The sequence below is a fragment of the Perca flavescens genome, chromosome 14 (assembly GCF_004354835.1).
Source record: "Perca flavescens isolate YP-PL-M2 chromosome 14, PFLA_1.0, whole genome shotgun sequence".
Lineage (NCBI taxonomy): Eukaryota > Metazoa > Chordata > Actinopteri > Perciformes > Percidae > Perca > Perca flavescens.
The window spans coordinates 155,780-178,279 of NC_041344.1; the positions used below are offsets into that span (position 1 = coordinate 155,780).

General features: G+C 41.4%; 1 protein-coding gene across 1 annotated transcript in view; it reads right to left on the reverse strand.

The window, feature by feature from the left end:
- The window catches only part of LOC114568824 (zinc fingers and homeoboxes protein 2-like), a 78,336-nt gene that overhangs the window by 22,830 nt on the left and 33,006 nt on the right, over positions 1-22,500 (reverse strand). The window contains exon 2 of the mRNA XM_028598460.1: positions 1-2,349. This exon is cut by the window's left edge and continues 806 nt beyond it. Within this exon, the coding sequence (XP_028454261.1) occupies positions 1-2,043 (2,043 nt within the window). The 5' untranslated portion in view covers positions 2,044-2,349. The remainder of the gene's footprint in view (positions 2,350-22,500) is intronic.

Consider the following 22,500-nt stretch of genomic DNA (forward strand, 5'->3'; position numbering starts at 1 on the left):
CATGACCCCGTTGCTGTGAGCGAGAGAGGTTTGATTGTGGGTCCGCTTCCCGTCCCTGCGAGATGTCCCGTTGGCCTCCGCTAGAGGAGTGAGCACCTTATCTCCTCTGGGGTAGCTGGCTTTCACCTCCACTCGTGGCTGCTCTTTTAGCTTCTTGCTATCCGACGGAAACCCCGGAATCTGGGACGGGGCTTTAGCCGGAGCACGAATGGACTGGATAATGGTCGGCCTCCTTACGTGTGGGGTGTGAAGTGGTGGGGAGTTCGTCAGCTTCAGATCAGCAGCTGATAAAGCGTGGGGATTAAGGTGCTTTTCTTTGGAAGTGATGGGCGAATTAAGAGGAAAAAGTAACGCGTTTTTAAATGGCGGGGCAAAGATAGGCGGGGGAACTATCAGCGGCCTTGTTAAAGACTCTGGAAAGACTATGGAGGGCAGCGAGACCACCGGCTTCGTTTTGGGGTTCCCTAACGTCGAGAGAACCTTCCCTTTGGACAACGAAGACGGCGATGATGGCGGCGGCATTAAAGGCACAGTAGCGCATAGCCTCTTCAACTCCGTGGTCACCAGAGGGACTGCTACAGGTCTCTTTGTCTCCACGGGAACAGGAGGTGGAGCCATTGGGAGGCGGTCTTTCGGGGGAGGAGGGGGCGGAGGAGCCATGAGGCCCCTGTCTTTAGGGTCCCCAGAGTGAGGGGCGACTGCCATGATGGGCCGCTTAGACTCCGGGCCAAACACTGTCGTCAGGTGCGTTGGCAGGGATCGTTTAAGGGAAGGGATGGAGCCAATCGAAGCTCCAGCTGGAGAGTTCGTGGTGGCGACTACACTTAACCCATTGGACGCGGATGTCCGGACATAACTCGCATGCCCGAATGAAGTGTGGACAGAGGACTGCTGGGTGGATTTGGCGGTTGACTGTTGCGAGATTGGGGGGTTGTTAGGCAGGAGGGTGAACGTGTGATGCGTGGGAGGGATGGAGCCATTGAACATCTTCTTCCTGGATTCTTCCACCTCCTCTGGGGACCAGGTGATGCCTTGCTTAAGCCGCTGGGTGGTGAACCAGACTTTGATCTGGTCCTCCGGGTGCTTGGAGGCGGCGGTCAGCCACGACAACTCGGCGTGCGTCGGGTAAGGGAACTTGCTGAAGGAGGTGATCAACGTCAAGTTGTCGTCTAAAGAAGGGTTATATTTGGTGGTGTTCAAGGGAACAGCTATTTTTGGTACAGAGTTAAAGTTAGGCGGGCGTTGGAGCATCGGGGTGACGTGCGAGAGCCCTTGGAGGATGGTCGGTTCGGGGATGATTACCGTTCCATTGACGTTCACCGCTGTGATTTGATTCTTCTGGATCAGGCTGTCCCGCTTGCTTTTCAGTTCGCTCCCTTGATAGGGCGACTGGGTATTGCCTGGGGTTTTCACCGTGGTCGATGATACGCAAGACGGAAGCGTTTCATCCCGTTCGCCTCTCGCGTCGCATTCGACTGAATTGTCCTTGCCTTCGATTGTCTGCTCTAAGATAGTCTGATTGTTCACTTTTATCCTCTTGAACTTGAAGTCCGTCTCGCCCGGGTGCCGGCTCTCGTTGTGCTCCGTGAGCGAGTCGAACTTCTTGGTGTTGAAGTTGCAGACCGCGCAGAGGTACAACGGATTGAGAATGACGTTAGGGTGGCTGGAGTCCACGTGGTCTTTAAATTCAGTCAGGTTCTGCGTTGAAAACGGGCAGTATTTGCACTCGTAGCCTCTGGGCGGCTGTTTCTGGGACTCGGGGTCACATTCAACCCCTTCCCTCTCCTTCTTGTCCTTCTCCTCTTGTTCTAATGGCTCAGGATTCTGATTTTCCACTGGTTTTCGAAACGTCTGCTGGTCTGGATTCTCTGAAGGCTCCCGCTGGGGGTCTCGACTCTCTTCTGATTGTTCTTTCTCCGTGGCGTCGTCGTCCGACGATGCATTCACGTCCATCACCTCCTGCTCGGGGTCATCTTGCTCCTCGGGAACTTCGCTGACGACCCGCACCATGCAAGGGGTGGAGGACTTTCTTCGACTGGACATGCTGGTGATAATTGTGGTGCTGGTGTGTTGCTGATTGCGTTGAAGATAGTGCAGGTTTTTGGCTTCTGCTGCTGCTGCTGCTGCTGGTGGTGCTGGTGGTTTCTGAAAAGGGCTTCACTGGGGTGGATCAGAGCTGATGGTTGTGGATATTGGTAGGTGGGTGGAGTTGGAGTCTCCAGCGTGCGAGAGGGAGGGCGATAACCGGCTGACGGACCGGTTGTGCAGTGGCGTCTCCCGCTCACTGGCAGTGTCAGCTACCGACCTGGGCTTCATGGGAGGGCATCACAGACAACAAGGGCACTCAAGCTGCGCAGAGACAAACAGAAAGAGAGAGAGAGAGAGAGAGAGAGAGAGAGAAAAAATGGCATGTTAATATTGTTTGTGTTCAGCAAGCTGGGGGGAAAAGACTAAAAGGAGAGAAAAATACATGTTAGGAAAAACATAGAGAGAAGTCATGTTGATATTGTTTGTTTGTGTGTGTGAAGTGATGTGCTGCATTCACCAAGAATAAGACAAAGAACGAGACGAATGCGTGATGGGCAGTGACAGAAGGGTAAAAAATAGAAGATAATTCGCACTTTTGTAAACAGGCAAAATTAAGCCTTTGGTTCAATTTGTTTGAGAGATGTGAGATCAGCACGGTGCCGAGGATAAAAGACGTCAAAAACATCAACAGATTCTCATTCTCGCTGGGGTCACTTGTTCTGAAAATATATGCAGCGTTGTAGTTATTTTGCGCTTCGGATCAAATGTTCCTTTCGACGACAGCAAGTTGGGTATGAAGCAAACTGAAATATTTATGGCTAAATACGCAACTTTAGGTGTTTCCTTAAGAGTAGAAACTAATCAAAATGTAATTAATCAGTCAATCGACAAAAAGTTTAAGATAATGACAAGAATATATTACACTAGAGATAAAATAAACAAGTTTGATAATACATCATCGGATATATGTCTAAAATATAATAATTCATATGGTGACTCCCTTATGCATGCCTTTTGGTACTGCAAAGGTATAAAGAAGACCTGGGAGGGTATAGAGATTTGGTTATCTAAGTATACTAATAGAGAAATGATATTTCCCCCAAAAATATGTATTTTTCAAGATATAGAGGGAATAAGATATCCAACTAGTTGGCAGATACTTTTTTCCTCTCTTATCTTTAAAAAATTGATCTTGCAAAACTGGAAAAATAAGGAAGCACCTTCAATAGAGAATAGGAAGGCCCTAATGAAGTATTATCTGAGTATTGAAAGATCAATGTCAGAGGACAAAAATAAAAAGAAACAATTTGATAGCCAATGGAGACAAATATATGATGCCCTCTAGAACCCGTCTTTAGAACCCTGTTAATTTATTTTGTGTGTGTGTGTGTGTGTGTGTGTGTGTGTGTGTGTGTGTGGGTGGGTGGGTGTGTGTGGGTTGGAGATCTGGGTGGGTGGGTGGGTGGGTGGGTGTGATTCAGGTGGGTGTGATCTGGGTGGGTCGATAAAATCAATAAGAATTGAGGGAAGTATACTATATAAAAAATAGAAATGAAATTTTGACGAAACAATTTTATTATTATTTTTTTTATTGTTTTGCCTTGTTTGATGTATTTCCTGGAACCGGATTATGGTGACCCACAGAAATTAACAAAAATAAATTCAGAAAAACTGAGCTATGAAATTACATTTGAGCTTCTGAAATACGTTGATGATTTGCTGATGATCTAATCGAGACGACAATCATTTGTTTGATTGTATATTTTTGCACAAATGTTTGGGTTTTAGACTGCTGATCATCAAAACCAGAAATACAACAACAATATATTAAACCTAAACTGCAAAAAAAGCTATTTTTGTCTCCAAATAAAAGTCTCAAAATCCCACTGAATTACTGTATAATAGCCCATAATATTAGCCCATCTATGCATCTGTGAGAGAGTATTTGATAAATTGTATGCTTTCATTTCAGAAGGTCACAAATATGGAAAAAATCTGGGAAATGTGAAACCTATTTATCGTTTTTTGGAGATATATATATATACAGTATGTCCCATGTTTTGGGAGAGAGGCTCAGAGATAGCATATGAGACAGATATTGATAAAGGGACCGACTATAATAACACAAATATACCCCGTGGAGCTTTTCAGGCTGTTACACAACTCCACATCAAAGATGGGAGGTTTTATTTTGATAAGCAACATGACATTCTGCAGGCCCGTCGCTCTCACTCTTCCTCTAAAGTCCGCGTCGGGTTGTATCCACAGATACAGTACAGGCCAAAAGTTTGGACACACCTTCTCATTCAATGCGTTTCCTTTTTATTTTCATGACTATTTACATTGTAGATTCTCACTGAAGGCATCAAAACTATGAATGAACACATATGGAATTATGTACTTAACAAAAAAGTGTGAAATAACTGAAAACATGTCTTATATTTTAGATTCTTCAAAGTAGCCACCCTTTGCTTTTTTTGATAACTCTGCAAACCCTTGGTGTTCTCTCAATGAGCTTCATGAGGTAGTCACCTGAAATGGTTTTACCTTCACAGGTGTGCTTTGTCAGGTTTTTTCAGGTTGCTTTTTTATTAATAAGGGAAATAATTCCACTAATTAACCCTGACAAAGCACACCTGTGAAGGTAAAACCATTTCAGGTGACTACCTCATGAAGCTCATTGAGAGAACACCAAGGGTTTGCTGAGTTATCAAAAAAAGCAAAGGGTGGCTACTTTGAAGAATCTAAAATATAAGACATGTTTTCAGTTATTTCACACTTTTTTGTTAAGTACATAATTCCATATGTGTTCATTCATAGTTTTGATGCCTTCAGTGAGAATCTACAATGTAAATAGTCATGAAAATAAAAAGGAAACTCATTGAATGAGAAGGTGTGTCCAAACTTTTGGCCTGCGCTGTACGATTAAAAGTCAGCTCTCAGCTTCAAACGACAATGTTAAAAACAACAGACAAAGCCAGAAATCCTGGGTGTAGTCGTGGACTCGGACCTGAATTTTAAAAGCCACATCAAGACAATTACAAAAGGGTTAAAGGACTTATGTGTTAGCAGGATTTGGAAAAACTTGTCCATGCTTTTATCTTTAGGGCTGTCCTTGACTAAAGATATTCTTAGTCGACTAACACTTATAGGATTTAGTCGACTAATCGATTAGTTGATTTAATCAACAGAGCTGTGCTCTTTGAGAGGTGGTTAAGACTAGAAAAGCACAATATAAATGTAGTTAATTAACCATCTGTAAAACTGAGTTTCTCCACAATTAATCCTGCAAAAGCACCACTTTAAATCTTGTGTTTACCATAAATGTGCTCAGAAGTTTCCTGAAATGAGTAATTAAGCATGAATAAGCATTAAAAAATGACTAATCGACTAAAGAAATCTTAGTCGACTAAGACCAAAACTACCGATTAGTCGACTAATCAACTAAGAGGTGGCAGCTCTAGATATCTTGACTTGACTACTGTTAACGGTGTCTTTACAGGTCTCCCCAAAAAAATCAATCAGAGTCCTCACTAAAACCAAGAAAGTGGATCACATGGCTCCAGTACTGAAGTCTCTACACTGGCTTCCAGTGCCCCTAAGAACGGATTTCAAAATACTCTTGCTGGTTTATAAATCACTAAATGGTTTAGGGCCAAAATACATTTACATGTCTGATCAGCTGCTACACTATGACCCACCCAGACCTCTCAGGGGGTCTGGGACAGGTCTACTTGTTGTCATTCATCTGTTCCAGCTTTAGTTACTTTAGTTACTTTAGTTACTCCGCTACATTCATCTGTTCCAGCTTTAGTTACTTTAGTTACTTTAGTTACTCCACTACATTCATCTGTTACAGCTTTAGTTACTAGTTACTTTAGTTACTCCACTACATTCATCTGTTACAGCTTTAGTTACTAGTTACTTTAGTTACTCCGCTACATTCATCTGTTCCAGCTTTAGTTACTAGTTACTTTAGTTACTCCGCTACATTCATCTGTTCCAGCTTTAGTTACTAGTTACTTTAGTTACTCCGCTACATTCATCTGTTCCAGCTTTAGTTACTAGTTACTTTAGTTACTCCGCTACATTCATCTGTTCCAGCTTTAGTTACTAGTTACTTTAGTTACTCCGCTACATTCATCTGTTCCAGCTTTAGTTACTAGTTACTTTAGTTACTCCGCTACATTCATCTGTTCCAGCTTTAGTTACTAGTTACTTTAGTTACTCCGCTACATTCATCTGTTCCAGCTTTAGTTACTAGTTACTTTAGTTACTCCGCTACATTCATCTGTTCCAGCTTTAGTTACTAGTTACTTTAGTTACTAGTTACTTTACACATTAAGATTACCTCACACAGAACACATGTAGTTTTTATAATCTGATGTTTGATTCTAAAGTAAACTAGCCGACAATATAGAGGACTACAAGTCCAGCTGAGCTCACTAGACCATTAAACACTCAGATGGTTGGATCCTTTACTCTTTCTACAATGGGAGGATTTTTCTGCATCAAGTACTTCTGACATAATTGGAGCTTTTTTTTTTTTTTTTTTCAAAAAAATTGGACCATTTTAGAGGGATGTGGATATATTGGAGCGCAAAAACTGAACGCTGCTTCCCCCCCGTTTAGTTCGGACTCTGGGGGAAGCAGCGTTGAGTTTTTGCGTTCTTTTAAATCAAAGCTGAAGACCTCTCTGTCTTTTTGATGTTGCCTTTCTTTAAAATAACTGTTCAGTTGTTATACTGAAGTTGCTTTGATGGCACTCGATAACTGCTCTTTAATGTTTAAAACCTCCTGAGAACCAAGAAGGAAAATAAGTTTTTTCCTAATCATATTTTTGTGATTCCATACCTGTTTAAAGGTTAAAAAAAACTACATATTTTTATTTATTTACAGGATCATTTGAGTACACATTTGGTAGATGTGGAGTCATTATTTACATGAAGATAGTCCTGATGTCCACTATAGTTGACATTCATAAAATGGCAAATATTTCAAAAGATACATAATGTAGTTGCTATCAGAACTCAATATATGATTTCCTAACACCTTAATGAACACGAACATATATGATGATCATAGTAACAAAACCAGAGACAAAACAATATTTTTAATTGTGTTTTCAATCGTTTTCTACCTGCTCTTTAATGTTTTATGTAAAGCACTGTGAACTGAATTAAAAAAAACATCTTAAATCTTGAATTAGGGACAATTACAACTGTAATCATACGCCAAATACTTAAACCCATGAACATACTTTGCTTTTATTTTAATTTTATTTTTTTTCCTTTATTTAAACTGTATTTTATACTGTAATTAAGCTGAGGATTAGATGAGGTGAGCAACGTATTGTCTGTTTGAGGGTACATTCATATTGTTTTAAAATTTCTGCTGTATTTATTACATTGCTACTGTATTTATTAGATTTATATTAGCGTATTTGTATTGCTTTTTGTATTTTAGGGTGCCGGTTAAGACCTGGCTAGGGACAACAGATGGAAACTAGCACTCGTAGCTAACTCTGGCTTGTTTACAGCAAGTAATTTGTCTGTTGATCAATGAGCATTGTCCCTATGAAATAAATGAAATAAATGAAATAAATAAAATAAAGCTGCCTTGTCTCGCCTAAATTGCATGCACGTTTCCTTCACTTGTTACCTGTCTTTGCATCTAAATCCCGTCCCACCAAGGAAGGATAGGAAAGAAGGGAGGAAATCATGCGAGGGGAAGGGAAATGGAGAAATATGTTTTAGAGGGATGATCCTCTGAGCTAGGATGGAGGAGCTAGGATGGAGGAGGGATCTCTAAGGAGCTATAATCGAGGACACACGAGCGCAGCCTTCCTGGATCACATCCCTCTAAAATGGTCCAATTTTTTTGGGAAAAAAAAAAGCTCCAATTATGTCAGAAGTACTTGATGCAGAAAAATCCTCCCATTGTAGAAAGAGTAAAGGATCCAACCATCTGAGTGTTTAATGGTCTAGTGAGCTCAGCTGGACTTGTAGTCCTCTATATTGTCGGCTAGTTTACTTTAGAATCAAACATCAGATTATAAAAACTACATGTGTTCTGTGTGAGGTAATCTTAATGTGTAAAGTAACTAGTAACTAAAGTAACTAGTAACTAAAGCTGGAACAGATGAATGTAGAGGAGTAACTAAAGTAACTAGTAACTAAAGCTGGAACAGATGAATGTAGCGGAGTAACTAAAGTAACTAGTAACTAAAGCTGGAACAGATGAATGTAGAGGAGTAACTAAAGTAACTAGTAACTAAAGTAACTAGTAACTAAAGCTGGAACAGATGAATGTAGCGGAGTAACTAAAGTAACTAGTAACTAAAGCTGTAACAGATGAATGTAGCGGAGTAACTAAAGTAACTAGTAACTAAAGCTGGAACAGATGAATGTAGCGGAGTAACTAAAGTAACTAGTAACTAAAGCTGGAACAGATGAATGTAGCGGAGTAACTAAAGTAACTAAAGTAACTAGTAACTAAAGCTGGAACAGATGAATGTAGCGGAGTAACTAAAGTAACTAGTAACTAAAGCTGTAACAGACGAATGTAGCGGAGTAACTAAAGTAACTAGTAACTAAAGTAACTAGTAACTAAAGCTGTAACAGATGAATGTAGCGGAGTAACTAAAGTAAATAGTAACTAAAGCTGTAACGGATGAATGTAGCGGAGTAACTAAAGTAACTAGTAACTAAAGCTGGAACAGATGAATGTAGTGGAGTAACTAAAGTAACTAGTAACTAAAGCTGTATACGGATGATGTAGCGGAGTAACTAAAGTAACTAGTAACTAAAGCTGGAACAGATGAATGTAGCGGAGTAACTAAAGTAACTAGTAACTAAAGCTGTAACAGATGAATGTAGCGGAGTAACTAAAGTAACTAAAGTAACTAAAGCTGGAACAGATGAATGTAGCGGAGTAACTAAAGTAACTAGTAACTAAAGCTGGAACAGATGAATGTAGCGGAGTAACTAAAGTAACTAGTAACTAAAGCTGGAACAGATGAATGTAGAGGAGTAACTAAAGTAACTAGTAACTAAAGCTGTAACAGATGAATGTAGCGGAGTAACTAAAGTAACTAGTAACTAAAGCTGGAACAGATGAATGTAGCGGAGTAACTAAAGTAACTAGTAACTAAAGTAACTAGTAACTAAAGCTGGAACAGATGAATGTAGCAGAGTAACTAAAGTAACTAGTAATTAAAGCTGGAACAGATGAATGTAGCGGAGTAACTAAAGTAACTAGTAACTAAAGCTGGAACAGATGAATGTAGCGGAGTAACTAAAGTAACTAGTAACTAAAGCTGGAACAGATGAATGTAGAGGAGTAACTAAAGTAACTAGTAACTAAAGCTGTAACATGAATGTAGCGGAGTAACTAAAGTAACTAGTAACCAAAGCTGGAAACAGATGAAATGTAGCTAAAGGAGTAGTAACCAAAGTAAAAGTAACCAAAGTGGAACAGATGAATAAAGTAACTAAAGTAACTAAAGCTGGAACAGATGAATGTAGCAGAGTAACTAAAGTAACTAGTAATTAAAGCTGGAACAGATGAATGTAGCGGAGTAACTAAAGTAACTAGTAACTAAAGCTGTAACAGATGAATGTAGCGGAGTAACTAAAGTAACTAGTAACCAAAGCTGTAACAGATGAATGTAGCGGAGTAACTAAAGTAACTAGTAACCAAAGTAACTAGTAACTAAAGCTGTAACAGATGAATGTAGTGGAGTAACTAAAGTAACTAGTAACCAAAGCTGTAACAGATGAATGTAGTGGAGTAACTAAAGTAACTAGTAACCAAAGCTGAAACAGATGAATGTAGTGGAGTAACTAAAGTAACTAGTAACCAAAGCTGTAACAGATGAATGTAGTGGAGTAACTAAAGTAACTAATAACTAAAGTAACTAGTAACCAAAGCTGTAACAGATGAATGTAGTGGAGCAACTAAAGTAACTAGTAACTAAAGCTGTAACAGATGAATGTAGTGGAGTAACTAAAGTAACTAGTAACCAAAGTAACTAGTAACCAAAGCTGTAACAGATGAATGTAGTGGAGTAACTAAAGTAACTAGTAACCAAAGCTGTAACAGATGAATGTAGTGGAGTAACTAAAGTAACTAGTAACCAAAGTAACTAGTAACCAAAGCTGTAACAGATGAATGTAGTGGAGTAACTAAAGTAACTAGTAACCAAAGCTGTAACAGATGAATGTAGCGGAGTAACTAAAGTAACTAGTAACTAAAGCTGTAACAGATGAATGTAGTGGAGTAACTAAAGTAACTAGTAACTAAAGCTGGAACAGATGAATGTAGCGAAGTAACTAAAGTAACTAGTAACTAAAGCTGTAACAGATGAATGTAGCGGAGTAACTAAAGTAACTAGTAACTAAAGCTGGAACAGATGAATGTAGTGGAGTAACTAAAGTAACTAGTAACTAAAGCTGTAACAGATGAATGTAGCGGAGTAGCTAAAGTAACTAGTAACTAAAGCTGTAACAGATGAATGTAGCGGAGTAACTAAAGTAACTAGTAACTAAAGCTGGAACAGATGAATGTAGCTGAGTAACTAAAGTAACTAGTAACTAAAGCTGGAACAGATGAATGTAGAGGAGTAACTAAAGTAACTAAAGCTGTAACAGATGAATGTAGCGGAGTAACTAAAGTAACTAGTAACTAAAGCTGGAACAGATGAATGTAGCTGAGTAACTAAAGTAACTAGTAACTAAAGCTGGAACAGATGAATGTAGAGGAGTAACTAAAGTAACTAAAGCTGTAACAGATGAATGTAGCGGAGTAACTAAAGTAACTAGTAACTAAAGCTGGAACAGATGAATGTAGCTGAGTAACTAAAGTAACTAGTAACTAAAGCTGGAACAGATGAATGTAGAGGAGTAACTAAAGTAACTAAAGCTGTAACAGATGAATGTAGCGGAGTAACTAAAGTAACTAGTAACTAAAGCTGTAACAGATGAATGTAGAGGAGTAACTAAAGTCCAATATTTCTCTCTGAAATGTAGAAGTAGAAAGTAGGGCATGAAAAGAAAAAAGACTCAAGTAAAAGTGCAAGTACCTCAACATTTGTAGTAAGTACAGTACTTGAATCCACTTTGAGTGCCAATTAATCAGGACATGCTGTTCCAGGCCAATCACGAGCTAATGCAATAAAATTGTGAAGAGTCCAAAGTAACTACAAACGACAAAAGAAAAAAGAAGGGAAAAGAAAGTCTCCAAACCCCATTAAAAAGACATTAAGGGTCTTTTCATAGATTCGGGCAAAGACAACTTCACAGGATAATTAGCCTGTAATCATGTAATAAGAGAGACTCAGTGATCAGATCTCCTGACAGCTATCATCCACACAATGGATGGAAGAGAGGGAGAGAGGGAGAGGAGAGACAGAGAGAGAGAGAAAGAGAAGGAGAGCGAGACAGGGAGAGAAGGAGAGAGAGAGACAGAAAGAGAAGGAGAGAGAGAGGTGAGACAGAGAGCGAGAGGAGAGCGAGAGACAGGGAGAGAAGGAGAGAGAGAGACAGAAAGAAAAGGAGGGGTGAGAGAGAGAGACAGGGAGAGAAGGAGAGAGGAGAGAGAGAGAGGAGAGAGAGAGGAGAGAGAGAGGAGAGAGAGAGGTGAGAGAGAGGTGAGACAGAGAGCGAGAGGAGAGCGAGAGAGAGAGACAGGGAGAGAAGGAGAGAGAGAGACAGAAAGAAAAGGAGGGGTGAGAGAGAGAGACAGGGAGAGGAGAGAGGAGAGAGAGAGAGGAGAGAGAGAGGAGAGAGAGAGAGAGAGAGGTGAGACAGAGAGCGAGAGGAGAGCGAGAGAGAGAGACAGGGAGAGAAGGAGAGAGAGAGACAGAAAGAAAAGGAGGGGTGAGAGAGAGAGACAGGGAGAGGAGAGAGAGAGAGGAGAGAGAGAGGAGAGAGAGAGGGAGACAGAGAGCGAGAGGAGAGCGAGAGAGAGAGACAGGGAGAGAAGGAGAAAGAGAGAGGAGAGAGAGAGGGAGACAGAGAACGAGAGGAGAGAGAGAGAGACAGGGAGAGAAGGAGAGAGGAGAGAGAGAGGAGAGACAGAGGGAGACAGAGAACGAGAGGAGAGCGAGAGAGAGAGACAGGGAGAGAAGGAGAGAGGAGAAAGAGAGAGGAGAGAGAGAGGAGAGAGAGAGGGAGACAGAGAACGAGAGGAGAGAGGGAGAGAAAGAGAAAGAGGGGAGAGTCTAAAAACTTCCACGCCGATGAAAGAGAACGGGCACAAAGCAGTAGACGTTTTAACTAGGCCACGGCCCGGCAGACAGAGAGAGAAAGAGATAGAGGAAGAGAGGGAGAGAGAGAGAGAGAGAGACAGAGAGAAAGAGACAGAGGAGAGAAGGAGAGAGAGAGACAGAAAAGAGAGAGAGAGAGAGAGAGAGAGAGGTGAGACAGAGAGAGGAGAGAGAGAGACAGAAAGAGAAGAGAAGAGAGAGAGAGAGAGGAGAGAGAGAGAGGAGAGAGAGAGAGAGAAAGAGAGAGGAGAGAGAGAGAGGAGAGAGAGAGAGAGGAGAGAGAGAGACAGAAAGAGAAGAGAAGAGAGAGAGAGGAGAGAGAGAGAGGAGAGGGAGAGAAGGAGAGAGAGAGAGACAGAAAGAGGAGAGAGAGAGAAAGAGAGGTGAGAGAGAGAGGTGAGAGAGAGAGAGGAGAAAGAGAGAGAGAGAGCAACAGAAAGAGAGAGAGAGAGGGGAGAGAGAGAGAGAGAAGGAGAGAGAGACCGAAAGAGAAGAGAGAGGGAGAGGAGAGGAGAAAGAGAGAGAGAGAGGTTAGAGAGGAGAGACAGAGAGAGAAGGAGATAGAGAGAGAGAGAAGGAGAGGAGAAAGAGAGAGAGAGGAGAGAGAGAGAGAGAGAGAGAGAGGAGAGAAGGAGAGGAGAAAGAGAGAGAGAGAGAGAGAGAGAGAGGAGAGAGAGAGAGAGGGAGAGAAGGAGAGGAGAAAGAGAGAGAGAGAGCAACAGAAAGAGAGAGAGGGGGGAGAGAGAGAGAGAGAAGGAGAGAGAGACCGAAAGAGAAGAGAGAGGGAGAGAAGGAGAGGAGAAAGAGAGAGAGAGAGAGGTTAGAGAGGAGAGACAGAGAGAGAAGGAGATAGATAGAGAGAGAGAAAGAAGACAGTGAAAGGGAAAGGAGAGAAGAACTAGACGAAAGGAGGAAAGAAAGCAGATGAAGAGGGAGGAGGAGGAGGAGGAGGAGGAGAGAGGGACAAGAGAGGAAAGATGAACAGAAGAAGAAAAGAGGCCGATAAAAGACGAACTGACAGAAGCTTTAAACAGAAACAATGTCATTTAAAAAAAAAGCACCAAAAAATAGATTTTTGGTGCTTTTTTTTTCTTCTTCTTCTGCAAAGTTGAAGCTTTTGAAAAGGTGTCCCAATTCATCTCGGGGGGGTGATTGGAGGGGGTGATGGGGGGGGGGGTACAACACATTTGCCAAAAAAAAATTGAGCTTTCTTTTTCAACATTTAATTAGTATCGCGGGCAAGCTGTTATTCGTCCCTTGTGCCACTTAATGTTGGACATATCTCCCTTTCTGAGCATCCAGAGTCCTGTTTTTGAAATGGTTTGGACACACCTTCTCATTCAGTGTGTTTCCTTTTTATTTCCATGACTATTTACATTGTAGATTCTCACTGAAGGCATCAAAACTAAGAATGAAAATACTTTTTTTTTCTATTAATAATGGGAAAAATATTCCACTAATTAACCCTGAAAAGGCACGAAGTGAAAACCATTTCAGGTGACTACCTCATGAAGCTCATTGAGAGAACACCAAGGGTCAAAATCGTGACCTGTATGCAAAATAAACGAGAAAATCGTGACCTGTACACGAAATAAACACGAAATCGTGACCTGTACACGAGAAAATCGTGACCTGTGCACGAAATAAACAAGAAAATCGTGACCTGTACACGAAATAAATGAGAAAATGGTGACCTGTACACGAAATAAATGAGAAAATCGTGACTTGTACACGAAATAAACGCGAAAATCGTGACCTGAGCACGAAATAAATGAGAAAATCGTGACCTGTACACGAAATAAATGAGAAAATTGTGACTTGTACACGAAATAAACGCGAAAATCGTGACCTCAGCACGAAATAAACGAGAAAATCGTGACCTGAACACAAAATAAATGAGAAAATCGTGACCTGTACACAAAATAAATGAGAAAATGGTGACCTGTATGCAAAATAAACGAGAAAATCGTGACCTATACACAAGAAAATTGTGACCTGTACACGAAATAAATGAGAAAATGGTGACCTGTACACAAAATAAATGCGAAAATCGTGACTTGTACACGAAATAAACGCGAAAATCGTGACCTGAACATGAAATAAATGAGAAAATCGTGACTTGTACACGAAATAAACGCGAAAATCGTGACCTGTGCACGAAATAAACGCGAAAATTGTGATGTGTACACGAAATAAACGAGAAAATCGTGACGTGTACACGAAATAAACGAGAAAATCGTGACCTATACACGAGAAAATCGTGACCTGAGCACGAAATACACGAGAAAATTGTGACCTGAGCACGAAATAAACGAGAAAATCGTGACCTGAACACGAAATAATTGAGAAAATCGTGACCTGTACACAAAATAAACGAGAAAATGGTGACCTGTATGCAAAATAAACGAGAAAATCGTGACCTATACACGAGAAAATCGTGACCTGTACACAAAATAAATGACAAAATGGTGACCTGTACACGAAATAAATGCGAAAATTGTGACTTGTACACGAAATAAACGCGAAAATCGTGACCTGAGCACGAAATAAATGAGAAAATCGTGACCTGTACACAAAATAACCGAGAAAATCTTGACCTATACACGAGAAAATCGTGACCTGAGCACGAAATAAACGAGAAAATCGTGACCTGAACACGAAATAAATGAGAAAATCGTGACCTATACACGAGAAAATTGTGACCTGTACACAAAATAACCGAGAAAATCTTGACCTATACACGAGAAAATCGTGACCTGTACACAAAATAAACGAGAAAATCGTGACCTGTATGCAAAATAAACGAGAAAATCGTGACCTATACACAAGAAAATTGTGACCTGTACACAAAATAAATGACAAAATGGTGACCTGTACACGAAATAAATGCGAAAATTGTGACTTGTACACGAAATAAACGCGAAAATCGTGACCTGAGCACGAAATAAACGAGAAAATCGTGACGTGTACATTAAAAAAACTAGAAAATCGTGACCTGTACACGAAATAAACAAGAAAATCGTCGATAAAATCGTGACGTGTATTTGAAATAAACTAGAAAATCGTGACCTGTGCACGAAATAAACGATAAAATTGTTGAGAAAATCGTGATGATTCTTAATTAGCTTCCTAGCTAACTCATTTGGCAACGGCTCAAATGTAACGCACGTTAAATAATATCAAAAAGTCACCAACCAAAGCTTCAACACTGGCCCAAATGTGGCCAGTAATGTGATTTCCGTTCATGTTGTCTACTTCCAAAACATGTTGGTTTCCTTAAAAAAAAAAAATTACTTTGCCAGAGACCCAAGTGCTGCTGACAGAGGGTGAAGTGCACATGAAGAGGAGATAAAACAAGAGGAGAAAGGAACGAGTGTGGGAGGAGGTGAAGAAAAGAGAGCAGAGGGTAGCATGTATAGGAAGGAGTGGGGGAGTGTGTCGGAGCCAAAAGAAAAAGAAGAGAAGAAAGTAGCCCGGATCAATGGAAAAAAAAAGGGAAAAGGCCGAGAGAATGTAGGAGGAGATAGAAAGTAGAGCAACAGAGAGAGAGAGAGAGAGAGAGAGAGGTGGAAGAGGTATTCAGATCTTTTATTACTGCGGTAAAAATACCACACTGTAAAAAATACTCTGTTACAAGTACACAAGTCCTGCATTGAAAATGTTACTTAAAATCGTGACTTGTACACGAAATAAACGAGAAAATTGTGACCTGTACATGAAATAAATGAGAAAATCGTGACCTGTAATAGAAATAAATGCGAAAATCGTGATCTGTACACGAAATAAATGCGAAAATCTTGACCTGTACGCAAAATAAACGAGAAAATCGCGACCTACACACGAAATAAACGAGAAAATCAATAAAATCGTGACCTGTGCACGAAATAAATGAGAAAATGGTAATCCTGTACACGAAATAAATGCGAAAATCGTGACTTGTACACGGAAATCGTGAACTGAGCACGAAATAAACGAGAAAATCGGGACCTGTACAAGAATTAAACGAGAAAATCGTGACCTGTACACAAAATAAACGAGAAAATCGTGACCTGTACAAGAAATAAACAAGAAAATCGTGACCTGTACACAAAATAAACGAGAAAATCGTCACCTGTACAAGAAATAAAAGAGAAAATTGTCGAGAAAATCGTGACCTGTACACGAAATAAATGAGAAAATGGAGACCTGTACACGAAATAGATGAGAAAATTATGATCTGTACACGAAATAAACGAGAAAATCGTGACCTGTACACGAAATAGATGAGAAAATGGTGACCTGTACACAAAATAAATGCGAAAATCGTGACTTGTACACGAAAATCGTGAACTGAGCACGAAATAAACGAGAAAATCGGGACCTGTACAAGAATTAAACGAGAAAATCGTGACCTGTACACAAAATAAACGAGAAAATCGTGACCTGTACAAGAATTAAACAAGAAAATCGTGACCTGTACACAAAATAAACGAGAAAATTGTCGAGAAAATCGTGACCTGTACACGAAATAAATGAGAAAATGGAGACCTGTACACGAAATAGATGAGAAAATTATGATCTGTACACGAAATAAACGAGAAAATCGTGATCTGTACACGAAATAGATGAGAAAATGGTGACCTGTACACAAAATAGATGAGAAAATCATGACCTGTACACGAAATAGATGACAAAATGGTGACCTGTACACAAAATAAATGAGAAAATCGTGACCTGTACACGAAATAGATGAGAAAATGGTGACCTGTACACGAAATAAATGAGAAAATCGTGACCTGTACACGAAATAGATGAGAAAATGGTGACCTGTACACGAAATAAACGAGAAATACGTGACCTGTACACAAATCAATAAATCAAAATAACGTGACCGTTTCACGAACTGCCGTGAGACCGGGCTGGGCTTTGTAGTTTTACTTATTTAAATCTAATGTACTTGCACTCACTACTTGTTGTCTGGAGTTTGCACCTTCAGGGTTGAAAGCACAAAATTGGAAGTTGCTTTGGATAAAAGTGTCTAAAAGCTAAATGACATGTAATGTAATGTAATGTTTTCTCATCCATGCACACATGTCCCGGGATACACACACAAATTCCTCAAAGTAGCCACCCTTTGCTTTTTTTGATAACTCTGCAAACCCTTGGTGTTCTCTCAATGAGCTTCATGAGGTAGTCACCTGAAATGGTTTTACCTTCACAGGTGTGCTTTGTCAGGGTTAATTAGTGGAATTATTTCCCTTATTAATAAAAAAGCAAAGGGTGGCTACTTTGAAGAATCTAAAATATAAGACATGTTTTCAGTTATTTCACACTTTTTTGTTAAGTACATAATTCCATATGTGTTCATTCATAGTTTTGATGCCTTCAGTGAGAATCTACAATGTAAATAGTCATGAAAATAAAAAGGAAACGCATTGAATGAGAAGGTGTGTCCAAACTTTTGGCCTGTACTGTAAAAATTAAGAATTTGCAACATCAAAAAGAAAGGTCTTCAGCCTTAACTTTAAAGAGCCGAGAGTTGCGGCTGACCTGCAGCTTTCTGGGAGTTTGTCCCAAATATATGGAGCATAAAAACTGAAATAAGAGTCCAAGTAGATGACTTAAAGTGTCCATATTATGAAAAAAAAACACTTTTTCTGGGATTTTGGGGTGTTATTTTGTGTCACTGGTGCTTCCACACACATACAAACTTAGAAAATAAACCCATCCATGGTGTTCTGAGTGAGATCCGGTTCCTGAATGTGTCCTGCCTTCAGTCTCCTTGTGAGCTGGTCAAAACCTGCACGGCTTGTGACGTCACTAGCCGAGACGAGCTGGCTAACCGCGACCGTTAACGAGGTAGCATTCTAGCGTTAGCATGCTAACGCTAGAATGCTACCTCGTTCTCAATAGCAAAGCACTGCTACAACACACACCAAGTTCACCATAATCTCCAGAAGAACTACTTCCATGTGCTCCCTGGTTCAGAAGAAGTCTCCCAGCTGATCCTGCCTTGGAACTGACTGAAGTCGGAGAAACAGCCTTTCTTTTACCGTCTATGGAGCTAGCTGACATGAGCTACGATCTGAGCTATACTGAGCATGTGCGAGTGCAATCAAAGATAGTACAGAAGGAGAAGATGAAAAGAGGTCTCACTCTGTAGCTAAAACAGAGACCTGAACACAGGGTGAAAAGAGGAGCTGCAGCCATGTGCAGTACCACAAAAATATGGTGTTTTTTGATAATTAAACCATGTAAACCTATTCTGGTACAACCTCAAAATACAATTTGTGAACTTGAAAATGAGCAGAATATGGGCGCTTTAAAAGAGCAACTTAAAGCTGCAGTAGGTAAGACTTAATGCATAAAATTGCATAAATATCACCCCATATTCAATCGCATTTTCTTTTAAGAAAACGTGCCGCATGATCAAGGAATTTTTGCCCCGCAACAATCACAAAAAAAAAAACTGCATTATTTCTGGAAGGACTGAAAGAAAAGGGAGAAAGAGAGAAAGAGAAAGAGAAAGAAAAGCACAAGCGTGTCATGTTTTGCTGCATCGCTGCATCGGCCTCGAGGACTCGGCTGCGTCCCGTTGTGTGCTCGGCTCAGCCTTGTAATTACTCGTACGGTATTTGTGTACCGGGAGGTTGTTCGGAGCGCGAACGCACTCTCTAATTATGTGGGAAATAATAAAAAAATACGGCAGCCGTGACAACAGTGATTTTTTTCTTTTTATTTTGAGAGGCAGGTGAGCCTTTCTTCCACTGGCATGCTGTTTCCAAGGCCAGTGCTAGGTGTAAATATTTAGGAAGAGGTAGATTTCTCCCCCTCTAAAACATGTTAAAGACAACCCACTCCCAGGAAGAGGTAAAAAAACAAACATTCAGGGGGCTCAAAGAGAGGGTCTCCTTGTGCTTCAACGGGCGGTGAAAGAAAGACAGACAGACAGACAGACAGAAAGACAGACAGAAATATAGACATAAGGAAAGACAGAAAGACAGAAAGATAGACGGAAAGAGACAGACAAAAAGGAAGACCAAAAGACAGATGGAAAGAAAGAAAGAAAGAAAGAAAGAAAGACAGACAGACAGTCAGACAGACAGACAGAAAGACAGACGGACAGAGAGAGACAGACAGAGAGAGACATACAGACAGAGAGAGACAGAAAGAAAGACAGAGAGACAGAAAGAAAGAAAGACAGAGAGACAGAAAGAAAGACAGACAGAGAGAAAGACAGACAGAAAGAAAGACAGACAGACAGAAAGAAAGACAGAATGACAGACGGACAGAGAGAGACAGAAAGAAAGACAGACAGAAAGAAAGACAGACAGACACAATGACAGAGAGAGACATACAGACAGACATACAGACAGACATACAGACAGACAGACAGACAGACAGACAGAAAGACAGATGATGAAGACGGTAGACCAAAACTCCCCAAACTAAACCCTGAGCACGACGAGACAGTAACTCGGGTCTGAAAGGGACACTGAAGTAACTGGAGTAGCTCGATCTGGTGAGGCAGCTTTCACTCACCGATCGGTCTGGCGAGGCAGCTTTCACTCACCGATCGGTCTGGAGAGGCAGCTTTCGCTCACCGATCGCTCACCGATCGGTCTGGCGAGGCAGCTTTCGCTCACCGATCGGTCTGGCGAGGCAGCTTTCACTCACCGATCGCTCACCGATCGGTCTCGTGAGGCAGCTTTCGCGCACCGATCGGTCTCGTGAGGCAGCTTTCACGCACCGATCGGTCTCGTGAGGCAGCTTTCGCGCACCAATCGGTCTCGTGAGGCAGCTTTCGCGCACCGATCGGTCTGGCGAGGCAGCTTTCACGCACCGATCGGTCTCGTGAGGCAGCTTTCGCGCACCGATCGGTCTGGCGAGGCAGCTTTCACGCACCGATCGGTCTCGTGAGGCAGCTTTCACTCACTCATGAGGAAAAACAGATCACATTTTCTCCTCCATCAAGGGCAGCTCCACCCATCAGTCTAACCACAAACTGCATCCATCGATCCATCTATCTATTCATCCATCTATCTCTCACTCCTTCCATCCATCCCTCCCTCCCTCTCTCTCTCTATCCATCATCCCTCCCTCCCTCCTCTCTCTCTCTCTCTCTCTCTCTCTCTATCTTCCCTCCCGCCCTCTATCTATCTATCTATCTATCTATCTATCTATCTATCTATCTATCTATCTTCCCTCCCTCCCTCCCTCATTCCATCCATCTATCTATCCATCATCCCTCTCTCGCTATCTATCTATCTATCTATCTATCTATCTCTATCTATCTTCCCACCCTCATTCCATCCATCTATCTATCCATCTATCCATCATCCCTCTCTCTCTCCCTCTCTCTATCTATCTATCTATCTATCTATCTATCATCCCTCCCTCCCTCTCTATCTATCTATCTTCCCTCCCTCATTCCATCCATCTATCCATCCATCATCCCTCTCTCTCTCCCTCTCTCTCTCTCTCTATCTATCTATCTATCTATCTATCCATCCATCATCCCTCCCTATCTATTTATCTATCCATCCATCAATCATCCCTCCCTCTCTCTCTCTCTCTCTCTCTCTATTTATCCATCTATCCATCATCCCTCCCTCTCTCCCTATCTATCTATCCATCCATCATCCCTCCCTCCCTCCTTCCCTCTCTCTCTATCTATCTATCCATCCATAATCCTTCCCTCCCTCCCTCCCTCCCTCCCTATCCCCCTATCTATCTATCTATCTATCTATCTATCTATCTATCTATCTATCTATCTATCTATCTATCTATCTATCTATCTATCTATCTATCTATCTTCCCTCCCTCCATCCATCTGACTGCACTGTAGGCAGTTCAGCGTGTGAGTCGACATGAACAAGGGCACAGCGGAGAGGAAAGGGTGCCGAGGAAGCCACGAAACTGAGCCGACGAAGAAGGTAATGAGGAGATATCCTGGGAAATGAAATGACAAATTAGGAGCACGAAGGGAAGGATCGGAAGGAGCCAAAGTGTGCTAAAAGGAGGGGGGGAGGGAGGTTAAAGACCTTTTACTGGAACAAGGGCGAACTGGAGGGGACAGTGGGCTCACAGGGAGGCACACCGCGAAAATTTCGGCACAGAATCCACCGAAAACAAACTTGCCCGACTTTGTGGTGATGTCTGAGGGTCTACCGTGGACTCCGTAACCTTGGTTACCTTGTTTCAAGCCATTCTAGCGCGGTATAGAAAGCCTGCAGGAAGACTCGGCTCGATTTGTGCCAGTTCTCGTTAATATTCAACGAGCTAAGCTGTTGGAATCTGATTGGCTAACAGCTAGCCAATGAGAGCCTGGCTGTCAGAATCCTTTACCCAGCACAACTGGGCGAGCTCATGAATAGTAATGAGCTCAGGCAGCATGATGTCAGACTGACCAGCTTTTCTGATTGGTCCGACTTCGCTGCTTATTCCTGTTCAGTGGCTAGAGCAAGTTAAAACGGTTTTGCATGGCAGGGCACCTTTAACACAGATCTGACTATTTCTCTCCAAAATAACAACCCCAAAGTACAAATCCAACATTTTTTAAAGCTCCCATATTATGCTCATTTTCAGGTTCATAATTGTATTTGGAGGTTATATCAGAATAGGTTTACATGGTTTAATGTTCAAAAAACACCATATTTTTGTTGTACTGCACATTGCTGCAGCTCCTCTTTTCACCCTGTGTGTTGAGCTCTCTGTTTTAGCTACAGAGTGAGACATCTCACTGTTGTTCCATCTTTGTTGTCATTCGCACATGCTCAGTAGCTAGGTAAGGACTACATGAGCTAGCTAGGTAAGGACTACATGAGCTAGCTAGGTAAGGACTACATGAGCTAGCTAGGTAAGGACTACATGAGCTAGCTTGGTAAGGACTACATGAGCTAGCTAGGTAAGGACTACATGAGCTAGCTAGGTAAGGACTACACATGAGCTAGCTAGGTAAGGACTACATGAGCTAGCTAGGTAAGGACTACATGAGCTAGCTTGGTAAGGACTACATGAGCTAGCTAGGTAAGGACTACATGAGCTAGCTTGGTAAGGACTACATGAGCTAGCTAGGTAAGGACTACATGAGCTAGCTAGGTAAGGACTACATGAGCTAGCTTGGTGTTTCCCCAACTTCGGCCTGTTCAAGGCAGGATTAAGACTAGTTAAGTTTAGGAAAAAGAACGCGTTTCCTGGGTGAAAGGCTTTAGTTTTACCCGGAA